The following is a 14,413-nucleotide window of genomic DNA, read 5'->3' as shown; positions in this document are numbered from 1 at the left end:
TAGTTGGGCAACAGCTGTGGCTCGTGAGGGTAACTGAGATAAATAGGGGTGGGTCAAGAGCCCAAGAGGAACCCCTGAGAAGAGTGCTGCAGAGAAAGGAGAAGAGCCAGAGAGCTGGGACTGCAGCAAAGATTACAACAGGGATATCAGGTGCTTCTTTGCACACTATTCTGAGTAAGTCAGAAGTTTTAATCCCCAAAATAATTTCAATTCAAATATGCCTTCTGGAGAAAAAAAGGAAACAAAGTAAAACTGAGCATAACAAATACTAACTTCAGAATGTTTTTTGGTGGTTCAGTCAATATCAAACTGATTAAAAGATTCTAAGCAGACAACTTTACAAATTTAGAAAGAGGCTTTCAAAATGAAAATAATGCATACTGTGTAGTTCTGCATGCTTCACTGTAATTTTCAGCATTCTAAGACCATTAATATGCATGATCCTATCTTTTTATGCTTGGATTCTTAGGTTTCATGTGGTATGTCTGAAGTGGTATATAAAGTTATTTTGTTTCTATTTACAGTGTTATCACTTGCTGGTGCTCACATGATCATCTCTTGCAGAAGTGTCACAAACAGCAGGGCAACAGAGTTAGTGCAGTCACAAACTAAATGCCTCAGACGATGGGAAATGCATTTACATTTGTATCATCAGCTCAGCACTGGAAAAACTCTGTGTAAATGTGCATCATGAACATGTGAGTAATGTCCTAACAGGGTTTAGCTATTCCATATAGCTTGTCTGGGTTTCCCTTACAACTACCAGGTGATGCATGCTGAATTAAGAACTATATTTCTTGTAAAGATCACCTTTTATACCATGGCAGGTGTAGGATACACCTGGTTACCAGCACTAATCAGAAGAAACTGCAGAATGATCAGGGCTCTTAAAATTCTGAGAGGTTTTTTCTGCCTAAATAATGACAGATGCATGAAGTTAAAGAGAAGACAGCTCCTGCTGAGTCAAAAAATCTGGATAATGAGGATAAAATATATATAATACACACATAGTTTTGTCATCAAGTCCTGCTATTGTAATTCTTTAAAGAGCCACAACAATTCAGCTGAACTAGGTCTGTTCAGTGGCAATGTGTGTTAACTCCTTTGTGCAGGAAGGTAAGGAGGGGTTATTGTTCCTTGGGGGCTGCACCAAGGAGATAATTACAAGCTGTGAGATGTAATCACATGCACAGGGTATGGGGTGCAGGGCAAAGAGGGATGATGGTGTTTCCACCAGGACCTTTGATTGCAGGACAGGGAACTGCAGAGTTACAATTTCTAGCCAGGCTGACAATAACCCAGGTGTGCTGTGTCCTTGTCCTCTCAGTGACTGTCAGCTGTCATGGTAACCCTGCTATGCAGCATAAAGGGGAAGGGATTTTAAAGCCTCTTAAAAGGGACAAATCTAACTTCTGCTCATACCCTTGCCAGATTTTTTTAAAGTGATCTCAAACACTCTCATTTGTAACACCAACTTACTGCCTCACCTCAGATATGTCCATTCATTCCAAACCTCAGTTTCCAAATGAACTAAATGCAAATACATGCAGGATTTTCAGGAAGCTGGCACTTTACAGGAAAGCATAATGAAGACAGTTTTACAATGCATTTTCCTTCCTTTGGAAGCCAAACATACACTGGGCACAAAGGAAGACATCAGTCTGCATTTAATACACACAGAATTATTTTCTGTCACATATTAGTAGTGTTCAAATGTAAGCATAAAGCAGACACAGCCCCAAGTTTGTAGAGCCAATTCCTGTAACTATAATTGCTGTGAGAGGTTAATTGTTGCCACTGCAGCTTTATCAGGCAAATGGACTTCTGTGGATTTCCTTACCTTAATTGAGCTGTGCTGCCATATTCAGAACACCTCTTGCTTCAGTCCCCCTCAGTTCCAGCCAGGCAGGTTCCCCTGGAAAACAAGCAAACAAATAATTTAGTAAGATGCTAAGAAAAAGCTTGTGTGCATGGGCAAAAGAGCTGAATGTTGGGCTTTATTAAATGGCCTTTGTTTTTTCACTGTATGTGGAAAATGGATTCGATCTTCCCCTGAGTTTCTGTCATTTGTTTGCTCCTTGTTTCAGACAGAATCCATAAGATTTTAAACTTAGGCAAGACACGTAGGATGCATAAATCCTCTATTCTGTTGTGGTCAGGGCATTGTGAGAGCACAGGAAATGGCTGTTACGGTCTCATGATATCTTTTCCCACTCTCTCCTGGCAGGAAAGTAGAGACTGATGATAGATTTCAAAAGTGAAGAGTGGCTTTTTCAGTGTTTCAAAATTAAATAACTGGAAAAAGCAGCTGAAAACCTGGAACTTCTGGCAGATTTTTCAGGAGGTCATTTTGAGCATCAGACAAATTTCTCCTATGCTTTAAGTGTGAGCAAAAAGTAGTTCAAGAACCCTGAGATGAAAAACTGATTTTCAGGTACATTTTCCTTTTAAAGAGTAATTTAAAGAAGGAGGATCTCATTTTCTTTTGAAGGGTGGAAGTAAAGGAATCATATTATTGATCAGAGGGTGCTTTCAGTTAGGTGCTGTAGTTATGACAGTGGGTTCCATCCATCTGGAGACACAGCTGAGTGCCATTTGAATGACTGCAGCAGGAGCAGACATTCTCCACCTGAGTTTAACCTGCAACAAATACAATCAGTGAAACACTGCAGCTCCCCAGGCTCTGCAGCCCTGCAGAAATTTCAACCAGCAGAAGTGGATGTCATTATTTCACTACGGGGTACAAGCAGATACATTGACTTGAAAATTGTAATGCAGCTTTAGCTACACTGAGAGTTAATTGCCAGCAATTGGCAAAAGCAGTAAATTCTGGCCCTTTACACGAACTCTGGTGCAGTTTTATAAGCAACCTTTAAAACTGGGCAGTTCCCTTGTTTGTGTTTAATTACACGTGCATTTAATTTTGATTGTTAATTTGTGCAGGGCTCATTTTCTCTGTTCTATCAATGTAATTATCCCATTCTTGTAAAATAACTGTCAGGTCCAAAGTGCCTGTGTCTCCTTTCCAGCCCCAGTGTGCATCTGCAGTGTGAGGTTAAAGCTTGCAAAGACCCAGGGGTCAGAGTGAATCTCGAGTGCTCACTGCTCTCATTTCAGGTGTGAAACTGATTCAGTGTCAGTTCAACTGTGGAAAAAATAGTGAGCAAGAAGTACCATTGAAATTTATATAACAAAGCCCATCTCCCTCCTCCTAACACACACTTATTTTTAAAACTTCTGATGATTTGAAACTGCTTGAAATTTCCATATTTTTTTTCTCTTGGAAGATGTGATGAAAGTGTCCCATAGGGCAGTTACCCAAATACAGAATGAGTCTGAAATTATGTGAGACCATGGATAAAGGTTTGTGACAGAAACCTTGGTGGCAATTTTAGTTTAAGTAATTCCAGAGTGATTTCCCAGTCCCTGGCTGTTTAGTTTCATGCTTGCTCCACAGAGTGCTGCTCCTGCCATTAAACCCTCCAGCTCATTATAGGAGTATGTGAAGCAGTCAGTGCATTCAGGATAAAATACAGATCACTCTTGCTTTTTGTTTTGGGTTGTTTCTTCCTTACTGGAAAAACATTAAGTTCAACAAGCACAATTTTGAGGCAATATAGCAGGGCTTAAAATTTAATTTTCACAGAACTTCAGGAGTATTTAAAGGTTAGCACTTGATTTACCTGATATTATTAAAATCCAGCCTGTACATATCTCCAGAATTATTTGCACACAGTACACAGACCTGTGTGTTTTGTCCATACAGCTGTCCACTGAAATCTAACATAAAACTTTTAAAATAAAGTTTAGATGAAAATTTCCTTTACAAATATAATCTGCAAACTCAAACTAGTTAGCAGATGAATAATCTCAAGAAATATATAGTAAAAATGTGTCATTAAGCAGACAGTTTCACTGTTGGATGACACAGATAAGGACAATGATGCCCCAAGCACCCCAGGAACTCTCACAGCTGTGCACAAACCACTGTGACACTGAAGTTCAAAATTTGCAGGAGTTAGTACTTCTGCTTTCACTTGTGTCAAAACCCCCTAAACTTGGAAAGTTCTCAAGTTGCAGAGTTTTTGTTTGCTGTCCACCCTGCAGGGTTTAGTTCAGCCCTTTCTCTGTCCCATTTGTTGGTGTTGCTCCCCTGTGTTTGGGATAACAGGACACTCCAGCCATCACCTGTCCCACATGGCACAAGGAAATACCAGCAGCATTAAAGGATTAACCTGACCACAACTGGTGGCTTCTGTTTCATTCATGTTCCAGAATGTTCACGTTTCTATCACTGCACTTCTAACTTTGCTTTTGTGTAAGTAGACCTGACCTGTGCTATCCACAGCCTGCTTGACTGCTTCATTTTCATATTATCAGTTATGATCAACATATTTTTCCACAGCTATGACCTTATTTTTTCCCTTCTGTGCAGGGCTAGGAATGTTGAATACTTTGATAGAGGGCAAAACATGTCCTGATTGGCAGTGGTCTGAGGACTTTCAGCCTTTAGGGGTTACCTTACTAACTTGCCAGGGGATAAAAGACCTGGCCTCTTTGCATATTTATTTGCATAAATACTGTCTTCAAAAATTGCATAAAGTTACAATATTTGAATCAATGCTAACATCAAAAAATCAATTGAATTTACAGTATTTGCTTTAAACAACACACTATATGAAAACTGGAAAAAGCATATTACAAGTAAACCTGCAGGAGACTTTATCTTATCCTTGCTTGAGGAGAGGCAATTATATGTTTTTTGGCTGCATCTATTTTCTGTCAAAATGGATCTTGAGGATACACATAACAGATCTTAAAGGAGGCACATAAACACACAACAGAGAACAGATCTTAAGATACTCATAAAGATCTTGAAGGATACACATAGCAAGAAAACAGTGACTGCTCTGCATGCGCACATCTTGCAGAGCATGTCCCATTTTTTGACACATGTCTACTGAAGGTGCATGGAGACCAGGTGAGATAAATCCAAATGAAAAAACAATCTTGCTCTGTAACTAGCCAGAATTTAATTCAAATTTACTACTTCCAAACAGAACAGGAGATGACTTTGTGCTCCTGGGAAAAAGTTCAGCTTCTGTAAGCTTTGCATTTTTCCTTAGAACAAATCTGGGATCAAGGAAATTTAATGCTTACACCAAATAAGAAGTGACCATTGCCTGACCACTAAGGAGGCCACGTGTCAGTGACAGAAATGATGAAAGTCTCAGTGCAAAGCACAGTTCTGTCTGCTGTGGTGCATGAATGGGGGAGGCTTCAGTGCCAAGGGAAAAACAATGACCTAAGTGTGCAATTTCTGAGAACCTGTGATTTTACAGCACACAAGACTGACCCTGTAACACCCAGCAACTTTTCTGTAGGTTACAAGAAAAGTGTCAGATAAATGTTGCTCTAGAATTTCCTGTTATGGAGAGGGAGAGAGATTAAATATTCAATAGGAATTAGTAAGGATTAGTAGCATCCCAGGAAACAATAGTTTTCAATGCTTGCCTTTGCATGCAGGATACATGTTTGTTCACCATAGTTCTAAGTAATATTTAGTCCACATGAGGATATTTATGTCTCTTTTACCATGCATTGTTTGCCTGATGGATTGCATAGAAATAAATTCCATAAAATTAAATGAAAAATAATATCCATTTTATGGTACCTCTACCACTCATTAAAGTATGTCTACTCAATTTAAATTAAAGATATGTGATAAGGCCAGCTTATTAATATTAATGTTAAGTCATCTGGGTACAATTTTTCATTAAGCTATTTCCTATTAAAATGTGTAATATCATTAGAAAAAATCTAAAATTCTCACCTCTGTGAAAATGATACCTATTTCACCGCAGAAGGAGAAATCATCATGCAAGCTCATGGGGTTAAAGAAGTCTGAGTATGCCAAATGATATCTCCAGTCTGGCAAAATTAAGGGGCAGGTCCAGGAGAATTCCTCACACCTGAGCTAAACAAGACTGTTCTCAGCTGTGACCAGCCCAGGGGACCCCTACAAAGCAACAGGCAACAAGAGTGAATAAATATCAACCCCCTGATCATTTATTCTTCTGTGCAAGAATTGTGTTGAAGTGGTTTGGGTGTTTTAAATAACAGGAAGACTAATTAGAGATCTCCCTGCTTGTGATGCAGGGAAGTGCAGGTACATCATATGGGCACAAGAGCTGAAGTCAAGTTAGATGATGGCTTTATCAGCATTAAATAGCCAGGTTCCCAGCTGACAAGGGAAAAAGATATCCCTCCACCTTCTTTGAACTTCTTGCATTCTTAACATTCCTTTCATAAATCATTTAATAGCTGCCCTATTCATAGGAAAATGCATTGCTGAAGTTAAACAGTGGTTTTTCTCCTTCCACTCTCATTGGAGGGAAGAATAATAAATTATGCCTGATTTGCATGCAAGTTTGCATACACAAAGCTCTTGTCATGAACTAGCAAACAATAAGCTGCTCATGTCAGAACACATTGTACAAATAACAGCATCAAATAGCTGCTGAGCTGTATTATTACCCTGCTCTGCTGTGCTACTGAGACTTCTCACACAAATCTACAGCTCTGCAAAGGAAACAGAGGGGATAAATTGAGCAGCTTTGTGCCTGTCATTGTGCTGCATCCCAAATAACCTCCACTGCTGTGTGGGACATCCTGACTCCAGGGAAGTTCTGAGGCCCTGGTGAACCTGTGTGCAGGATGTATAAAAAAGTTCCCCTGATGACACAAGCCAACTTTCCATGTGGTGCCTGGAAGCTTCCATCATTCAGGTACCGGGCAAAGCACAACCAGTTTGTGTTGTGCTGCCATGAAAGTATCAGCATTTCACTATGGGCAGGTTGCTCCTGCAGCTGGGGGCTCTGCAGGGATGGATGAAGTGTGTTACTGATCCAGCTGCCACACACAATTTCAAACTTGGCAGAAGCTCTCCTGATGTGTCATGGAGTTACAGCAGAGCTTCTGACAGCTCCTCATGCAGAGTTTGATGCTAACACCTGTTACTGCCTGCCTGCCTTACTTACCTTCTGGAATCAGAAGTGGAACAGAAGCAAGAGGAAATAATTAGTGGAACTCATCACTGGTAGCGAGGAGGCAGCAGGAGAGATCTGCAAAGGATTGAATGAGAGGAACTGGAGTAGTTCAGGGCAGTTACAGAATCAAAATATGTCTAACATGAAGAATGCTGCTGGCTGCCACATAGTGAAAGCACTTTTTAGAGGACTGGAATGGCCACTTTTAGAGTTGCCTCAACTTCCTTCTTAAAGAGCAAAGCATATCATGTGCTGCACAAGGGTAAATCCACTTTGTGCAAATCATTAGCAGAGGAACACTTTTAGGATTAAAAAGAATCAATACCATGCTAAGGTAAAGCACAATTTGCATTGCAATTTAGCTAACATATGACACGTAAAAATTCATTTTGGAGAGGTATTCTGAAAATGAATTTGCACAGAATATCAGCAGGCAGGATACTGGGCAAATGCACTTTGGAAGGGTTGTTTTGGTAGATCACAGTCTTCACCCCCTTAGCACTAGACTTTCAGCATAAATGAGAAAAACTGAAATGTCTTTCTGTCCAGGGCATGACAGCTGTGCAGGTTTCTAGCCCATGGCAAGCACCAGCTGAGGTGTATTCAACAGCAATACCTCCAGGACTACAGCAGCACAGTCTTGCAGCTGTCAGCACTTAAAGCAGGGAGAGCTGCATGTTCCAATTGTACAGCAGGCTTTTGGTTCATAGCTCACAGATCCAGAGGTGTGCTACTTAGGAAAACAATCTCACAGGTCCAGGGCAGCTCTTTCTAAAATCCTCAAGAAAGAGTTGTAAGGATTGCTGCAAAGTGCTACAAAGTGGAAGTGTTAGGAATTGGCAAACCTACTGGGAAGAAGTTCCTTGTTTTCCTCCCCTGGGGATGCTTTCACATGAAGCAACAAAGGAACTATTGACACCACTAAACAGTGAAGAGTTTCATAAAGTATTCCCTCATGAGAGAAAGTTAGTGCATTGTAACTCAGAGTCAATCTGGCAAAGTCCCCACTGCTGTTTATGGGAGAAGTAAATACTCTGAGGCCTGAAATGTGATTTTCCTGTCCAGGGGATACTTGTACCACACCTCTTGGTGTCATCTTTGAACCAGCTGTAACATTTAAGCTCTCATCAGTTTATCATCTGGAAGCTCAGGCATTGGGAACCTTGCAGTTAAACCCAAATCTTTAAACCTTGTGGCTTAAATGTCTTGAATTGTAGATGGGGCTCCAACAGGACTGCTGGGGCACAAAGGACCTCAGCTACACAGAACCTGGTACTGCAGGACTGCAGCTGATCACAAAATGAGGTGGAACAGCCCTGGCAGTGTGCAAGGGATCTGTGTGCCCAGACCTCTGCTGTGAACACCAAATCTCTCCTCTGCCTGGCACTAGAGCCAGGGCTGCAGAGTCACAGACTCCAGGGCACAGATGGGGGAAACTGGGGAGTGAGAGCCCAGGGAAAGTGTTGCTAATGGGGTCAGTGACAGTGAGGCTGCCCCAGGGATTCTGCAGCAATATACCTCAGACTTACGTAGGAACTCGTTACTCATTAATCATTAGTCAAGACACGCTGCCTGCCCTGAAAGCTTCTATTTGCAGTTCTGCTGTGGTACAGAAGGAAAGCAAGTGGTAACCTACTCTGGCATTTTAGGGCTGGATGTGTTTGTGGGGAAGATAGGAGCAGCCTGTAAGGGTTAACATTTAAACCAGGGACAAATAATTGCAGAGTCATGAAACACGGTGGTATGTGAAGCCAGCTGTATCTCAACATAAAACACACTCTGAGAATGAAATAATCAATAAGAATTTTAACAGGGAAATCTATTCAGAGTTCTTGGAGCCTAGACTCTCTTCTTGAGCAGTTTAGCAAACATGTTTATTAATCACACTATAGGTCTATAAATATCAGTGATATTTTAAATATATTTTAATTACAGGTCCAAGATTAGTGGCTTCTTTATTTGCATACTTAAAAACAAACAAACAAAATAGTAGGCAAAAAAAATCCTTAAAAGCCAGATGCTCTTCCATCCAAAACTCTTACACTGATCATATTGGTGAAATTCAGGAGGGGGAGCATTACCTGTGACAGAGCAGTGCTGCTCATACAAGAATCACTGCTAAGTTTCCCTGCAGCTGCTTCAGAGATGTGCAGGAGCTCCAGGAATGCATTGACATGGCTGCTTACCTAAACCAGTTCTCTCTGAAAAACACAAAATACAGACAAAGATTTGTTTCATTACAAAGCAGTTCTGTTTGGAGGAGAAATAGGATTACAATGCTTGCAATCATCTTTGCAGTCCTCCTCGAGGAGCAGCTCCACCAGGTGAGCTGATGCTCCAAGCCAGCTCGGTGGCTGCAGGGGAACCAATTCCTTGGTGCTCAGGGAGGACACTGGAGAACAAACCTTTGTGAGATGGAATTTTGGCAGCACTTGTTCAGCATGCAGAAGCCAAACGTGGCATTGGGTTGACAGCATCTGGGAAGCCATGAGGCACAAGCTTGCTTTTGTGCACATCTCTATGGAGTTCTTGTTATTATCTGGGATTGGGCACTAGGAGAGTCAAAGTGCTGAGTGACAAAAGAGTTGCTTTTTACTCTCTGCTGTCACTTAGCAATGTCATTCTTACTTTATTTTCCACCTGTTTTCCCAATACACTTTTGGTCTCTAAGTTCATAATGGAACATTTTCCATTTCAGCCCTAAAGAATACAATTCCTCTGAGTTTGTGGACCATATATTCTACAGAATCTGTATTTCTGGGCAATTTGTGACATGTGTGCTGAATCCAAAGCATAAACACAGGGACTGAAGACATTTCTCAGTTTAAACATGACAAATCTTGCAGCCCACCCAGCAGGATGAGATTCTGCAAGGGTTAGAAGATTGTGAGGGCAGGAATTACAGCTCAGACCTCAGCAAGTGCCTGACTTGAGAGAAACTTGCAGAGATGGCACAAGGACACCACCAGAAGGCCATTTTCTTTTTTTATTGAACAAAGGTGTTATAATGTAGGTAGGCTTCAGCTCCCAAGTGGCAATTCATTATAGTGGACCTAAAACTAGGAAAAGTCAGAGCAGCCTTGATAGTGGAAAACTTGAAACATCAAAGAAATTCAATAATAAATAGGAATGCTGGGAAATTGCAGTCATATTGGCTAATTGACAGGTGAAAACAGTCTGCTTTCTGAAATTTAAATGATTGGCACCACTTTACTCCAGCAGGGAAACTCCAAGGGTGATTTTTATTCAGTGATAGTATTTTGCATAAAAGCAGCCAGTTATATTTGCCAGGCATGCAAATGCTGATGGTCTGGCCATGTCATCTCAGCATCTGACCTTCTGCTCCACCACCCTGCTCTTCCTCACAGGAATTGCCCAAGTCACACAGGTCAGGGGACTTTTAAAGGCTTGAGTAGTGCAGTAGAAACAAACACAAGTACACACTCTTCTATACAAATGCTTTATTAAAAATGCTTCTGGGGTTACTTATCCATTTTGAGATATTACTCTACATGAATTTGGAACTCAAGTCTTGGTTTAAAAAACTTCATCTATGTTTTGAAATGTTTGTTGCTACAGTAGAGTGTAGGAAAAATAAGAATTATTTCTAGTATTTACACAGAGACGAACAACATGGACTTTTACAAAATGAAAAAAAATACAGTACAGAGACTTTTTACAATATCTGCAGTTGATAATCTGAAAGATCCAGCCTTTGAAACTGAAATTCAGTGACAGTTAAACTTCTTACCTCCCTTTTCTTCTTCCCTCACCTCCCACCCCAGTATTCAAACCCTTTATTCAGTAAAAATAATTCACATAGAAAGTTAAGATATAACAAATGTGTTTTCTTCTTAGAAAAAAACATGTCTTAAACATATATATTTATATATTCAGGACAGATCCTCTTTCCCTTATGTGGCAAGATTTACATGTGTAAGGAATAAAATTGACCCTGTAATTAGAATTGAAAACACAAAGATCCAACAGCAGAAGACAATTCCAGTGTATTTTGTCATGCTTCCCTGCAGCTTCAAAATTTCTGTTGTGTCCATGATGCTGTCAGTTTGCTGCACAGCCACATTCCCCCTGGGACTGGAAGGGGGTCAGGCTTTAGAGCAGGTCTGCACTGGCAGGAGAGAAAGCCAAAGCAGCACTCACCATTCAGGTGCTGTTTGTTACTATACAGTGGTTTTTATGATGGATTCTGCAGTGTTCAGGAGATTTTGGCCAAATAAGAACTTGCTGAGTGTTTAGTAGAGGCAGCCTATACCTGAAGATAGGATATTAAAGGTACCACCACATTTCTGTTATCACTTTAAAAAACACAGCAATGTTAATGCCACACCAGAAAGAGCCTCCTGCCTAAGGCAAACTGTAACTTCTCAAGGACTTCTGTGGAGGAGCCTGCCTGGTTGGCAGCAGTACAAGCAGTGTCTAAGGAGACCTTTTTACTATTCTTCCTCTTGGCATCCCTGATTTTCCACGTGCAGCTGCTGAACGTGGAGTGTTTGTGGTTTCAATGTAATGGGTAATGAGTTTGTGGCTGTCAGGAGGAAGATGGATGCAGTGTGGCCCTATAGACAAGAGGCTAATGCTAATCACCTGCCCATGGATCATTTCCTCGCATAAATAACTACCCTTCAGTGTCCTAGAATCCTTCATTTAAACCTCTGTCCCTTCCCTGGAGTACAGGGTGTTGTTTGTGCTGAGGCTGCTGTAAAAATGAGTGTTAAACTGGTTGAGCACCGAGTTGCTGTGGCCAAGGTGACTGGAAGGCATGGAATTGGACCAGTCTCCCACACCATGGCTGGGAATACTGGAGAGTGGGGAGTAGGAATTGAAGCCTACCATGTTCTGCCCCATTTTGTCAATGGGTTCAGAGCTGAGTCCCACGGGCCCCGAGCGGCTCCCTGAGCTGGAGCCATGGACATAGGCGGTCATGCTGGAGAGGAAGTTACTGAGGCACGGGCTGCTGGAGGAGGGAGGAGGAGATCCCTTCTCAGGTGAATTGTCAGCCCCAGGTGATGAGTTTTCCAAGATATCCTGATGCTCTGCAGCTTTGGGGCTGCCACTCAGGGTACTGTCCTCGGATTTCTCCGATGCAAGAGCAGCAGCACTGGCCTCAATGTCAGACTTCCTCTTCCGCTTCCTGCGAAAGTTTCCATTGTCAAACATCTTCTCACAGTTCGGGTCCAGAGTCCAGTAATTCCCTTTTCCTGTCCAAGGAAACAAACCCACACTTTTAGGTTAAAAATAAACACACAAACAAACATAAAACCCAGTCATTTAGGGCTTTACAGTGCTTCTCTCATTTCCCAGAAACAGAACAATTGCATGAACAATACACATGGATTTTTAGTCACTCAAAAGCACAAGTCTGTTGAATTCAGAAAAAAAGTTTAAAGTTTGGGTTCTACCCTTTGGTCCTGACAGTTCACAGAGGCAAAAATACATGTGGAGTCAGTGGGAGGGCTTTTTGTTTTGTTTTCTTGGTGAGGGAAGTTTTCAGTATACAGCTGGTCTTCTGAATTTATGGCAGAGAGCAATCAAATCCCACATTGGGATCCCACTCCAGATCCAGTAGGGTAGCATAGGTTTCTAACAAGATAGAACTAGACTTTTTGCCCTCTACTGCAGAATAATTTCAATGAGCTTTTAATGTTCTCCATGGTTCTTAACAGCTATTGATATGAAACCATGAATGAAGGAATATCTGACAGCCTACCAGCCAAGGGGTTGGTAACGGCAGAGGTGTCATTCCAAGGAAAACACTAATTGAAACAAACAAAATAAAAGCACCCTGCTCTCCTCTTGAGAATTAATGCTGACTCCCCAAAGTCATTGGATTTCTTTGACAAATCCCCCTCCCTTGAATTCCCAGTTAAGTTTGACACAAGTCATGAATTACACCAAATGGGTCATGAGTGTGCCTTGCCCAGTTAAATGTTCCTGTGTGTGCTGAGTCTCATGCTCAGCTCATTGATCCTTTCTCAGGGGGACCCAGGGCAGGACAGAATTCCCTTCCCTGCAGAGACCTCACAGCAGCACTGATTCACACCTCACCAGTGCACAGCTGCTTTCTACTTCAGCCTTTTGAAAACAAAGTGCTGCTGTGTCTCTGTCCTGTATCTGGGCTACTACGGCTCTTTACAGTGCACTAAGTATCTTAAAATTCATCAAGTTTAATGAGAGGTGGGGGAAAAGGGGGAGAGGGCTATACCTGGATCATCTTCATCTCGAGGCACCTTCTTGAAGCAGTCGTTGAGAGACAAGTTGTGCCGGATGGAATTCTGCCAGCCAGCCTTGCTTTTGTTGTAGAACGGGAAGTTGTCAGCCACGTACTGGTAGATCTGGCTCAGAGTCAGCCTCTTGTCAGGCGCCCCGTGGATGGCCATGGCAATGAGGGCAGAGTAGGAGTAAGGAGGTCTCACCAGCTTCATGAGCTCCTCTTGGGATGGGAGGGGAAGCCAGCCAAGGTCAGTTCCTCCCAAGCCGTGCACGTTGGGCAGGAGCTGCCTCTGCATCCCGTAGGACTGCGGGATGAAGGGGCTGCTGTTGGATCCTGGCAGGTACGGTGGGGGGGTGATGGAAGGTCCATTCAGCCAGAGGTAAGGATTGGGAGTGCTGCTGTAATCTGCTGTCTCAAAGGTGCTTGGCCTCTGGGGGCTGGGGACGTTCTGAGGGTGGAAGAAGTTCTCGTAGTAGATGTTCATCTCCGGAGGCTCCTGGCCGATGTTGGGGAACTGAGGGCTGCAGCGCGGGGGGGAGTGCGATGGGGGCTCAAAGAAGCTCATGCTCTGAGCCAGGCAGCTGCTGAGCTGTGACACACCTGTGCTCGTGCTCCTTTCCCGGGACAGGTGCATCACCTGTGCCCTTCCCTAGGTACTTATGCACCTGTAAATGTTTCAGCCCGGGCTGCAGGCTCCACCCCGCAGCCCTGAGTGGCTGCAGATGAGGACGATATCCTTTTTGGAATGCTGGCAGTCCCACTCAGTCATTGATGTCACATCAACCAAACGTGAAAGTTACAACTGTTTATCTTCTTAAATGAATGAAGGAATTTTCCATTAATGTGATGCACATGGAGAAAGCCTAGGGCTTCTTGAAGTTAAAACTCAGAGATCCTCCTTTTTCTACCTTTCACAGTGAAGCTTTAGCTTTTCCTATTTTTTTCTTCTTAAAGAAAAGGCATTTTATGCTGCTCTTAGTAATACCTTAGAATGCAAAAGCCATTGTCACTAGTCAATGAAACAGTAGAGATATATACTTAAAAAACAAAAAAGAAGAAGAAAAGAAAAAAGAAATGAAAAGGTCAAACCTTTTCCTTTTGTAACTTTAATTGCAGACTTGCTTGTACTTCC

The 14,413-nt window shown here is 42.2% G+C and overlaps 1 protein-coding gene and 1 long non-coding RNA gene across 3 annotated transcripts in view; both read right to left on the bottom strand.

The window, feature by feature from the left end:
* The window catches only part of LOC113459967 (uncharacterized), a 63,460-nt gene extending 61,255 nt beyond the window's left edge, over positions 1-2,205 (bottom strand). The window contains exon 1 of the long non-coding RNA XR_012582791.1: positions 1,841-2,205. This is a non-coding gene — a long non-coding RNA (uncharacterized LOC113459967). The remainder of the gene's footprint in view (positions 1-1,840) is intronic.
* An 8,535-nt stretch (positions 2,206-10,740) lies between these two features.
* FOXI1 (forkhead box I1) lies at positions 10,741-14,080 on the bottom strand. Of its 2 annotated transcripts, none has more exons than XM_005492499.2 (2): positions 13,238-14,080; positions 10,741-11,948 (listed from the first exon to the last, which is right to left on the bottom strand). In XM_005492499.2, the coding sequence occupies exons 1-2, from the start codon at positions 13,913-13,915 to the stop codon at positions 11,715-11,717; spliced, it is 912 nt and encodes a 303-aa protein (XP_005492556.2). In that variant the 5' UTR covers positions 13,916-14,080; the 3' UTR covers positions 10,741-11,714. The 2 variants fall into 2 exon arrangements, with proteins under 2 accessions (XP_005492556.2, XP_005492555.2); XM_005492498.2 differs by having other exon boundaries at positions 10,741-12,268; positions 13,273-14,080.
* Between the last annotated feature and the right edge of the window lie 333 nt (positions 14,081-14,413).

Source organism: Zonotrichia albicollis, chromosome 15 (genome assembly GCF_047830755.1).
Source record: "Zonotrichia albicollis isolate bZonAlb1 chromosome 15, bZonAlb1.hap1, whole genome shotgun sequence".
NCBI lineage: Eukaryota > Metazoa > Chordata > Aves > Passeriformes > Passerellidae > Zonotrichia > Zonotrichia albicollis.
Note: the sequence above shows the minus strand (reverse complement) of the source record. Positions and strands in the feature narration are given on the sequence as shown.

Excerpts from the sequence above, each read along its gene's own strand:
- FOXI1 (XM_005492498.2), bottom strand. The coding sequence starts at position 13,915 with ATGCACCTGTCCCGGGAAAGGAGCACGAGCACAGGTGTGTCACAGCTC. Across the intron at positions 12,269-13,272 it reads TCGAGATGAAGATGATCCAG|GAAAAGGGAATTACTGGACT; the intron begins GTATAGCCCTCT and ends TTCCTTGGACAG.